Here is a 1,010-nt window from a genome sequence, read left to right on the forward strand (position 1 = left end):
GCCAAAATCCCAAATTTTTGGGTCACAAAATTTGTCAACCATCCACAAGTGTCTGCACTGCGTGGGGAGGAGGACAAAGAGGCACTGCATTATTTGACCAGAGTTGAAGTGACAGAATTTGAAGATATTAAATCAGGTTACAGAACAGATTTCTATTTTGATGAAAATCCTTACTTTAAAAATAAAGTTCTCTCCAAAGAATTTCATCTGAATGAGAGTGATGATCCATCTTCAAAGTCCACCGAAATCAAATGGAAATCTGGAAAGGATTTGATGAAACGTTCAAGTCAAATGCAGAATAAAGCCAGCAGGAAGAGGCAGCATGAGGAACCAGAGAGCTTCTTTACCTGCTTTACTGACCATTCTGATGCAGGTGCTGATGAATCAGGAGAGGTCATCAAAGATGATATTTGGCCAAACCCATTACAGTACTACTTGGTTCCTGATATGGATGATGAAGAAGGAGAAGGAGAAGAAGATGATGATGATGATGAAGAGGAGGAAGGATTAGAAGATATTGATGAAGAAGAGGATGAGGATGAAGGTGAAGAAGATGAAGATGATGATGAAGGGGAGGAAGGAGAGAAGGATGAAGGCGAAGATGACTAATAGAACACTGATGGATTCCAACCTTCCTTTTTTTAAATTTTCTCCAGTCCCTGGGAGCAAGTTGCAGTCTTTTCTTTTTTTTTTTTTTTTCTTCCCTCTTGTGCTCAGTCACCCTGTTTTTGAGGTCTCTCTTCACTACACCATGGTTCTCAACTTATTTTGGGGGAAATATCTTGAGCAGGATACAATGTGAAAAGAGTCTCTACCCCTTTCTGTTTGAAATTCCTTTTATCCCTTCCTGTCTTAACAAAAACTGTATGGAATCACCACCACCGAGCTCTGTGGGAAAAAAAAAACGTGCTCCCTTCGCTCTGCTGGATGCTGGAGGGTGCTAGGCCCCTGTGTAGTAGCGCATAGAATTCTAGCTTTTTTCCTCCTTTCTCTGTATATTGGGCTCAGAG

At 41.0% G+C, this 1,010-nt stretch overlaps 1 protein-coding gene across 1 annotated transcript; it reads left to right on the top strand.

Moving 5' to 3' along the window:
* Positions 1–3: 3 nt before the first annotated feature.
* Positions 4–702, top strand: LOC116548627 (protein SET-like; the record flags this gene model as incomplete). The annotated part of the gene is made up of 1 exon (XM_032273978.1): positions 4–702. A coding segment is annotated over one exon (606 nt), but the record flags the coding sequence as incomplete, so codon positions are not given.
* Between the last annotated feature and the right edge of the window lie 308 nt (positions 703–1,010).

Source organism: Sapajus apella, unplaced genomic scaffold, assembly GCF_009761245.1.
Source record: "Sapajus apella isolate SASKATOON/1434 unplaced genomic scaffold, GSC_monkey_1.0 scaffold17646, whole genome shotgun sequence".
In the NCBI taxonomy this organism is placed as follows: domain Eukaryota; kingdom Metazoa; phylum Chordata; class Mammalia; order Primates; family Cebidae; genus Sapajus; species Sapajus apella.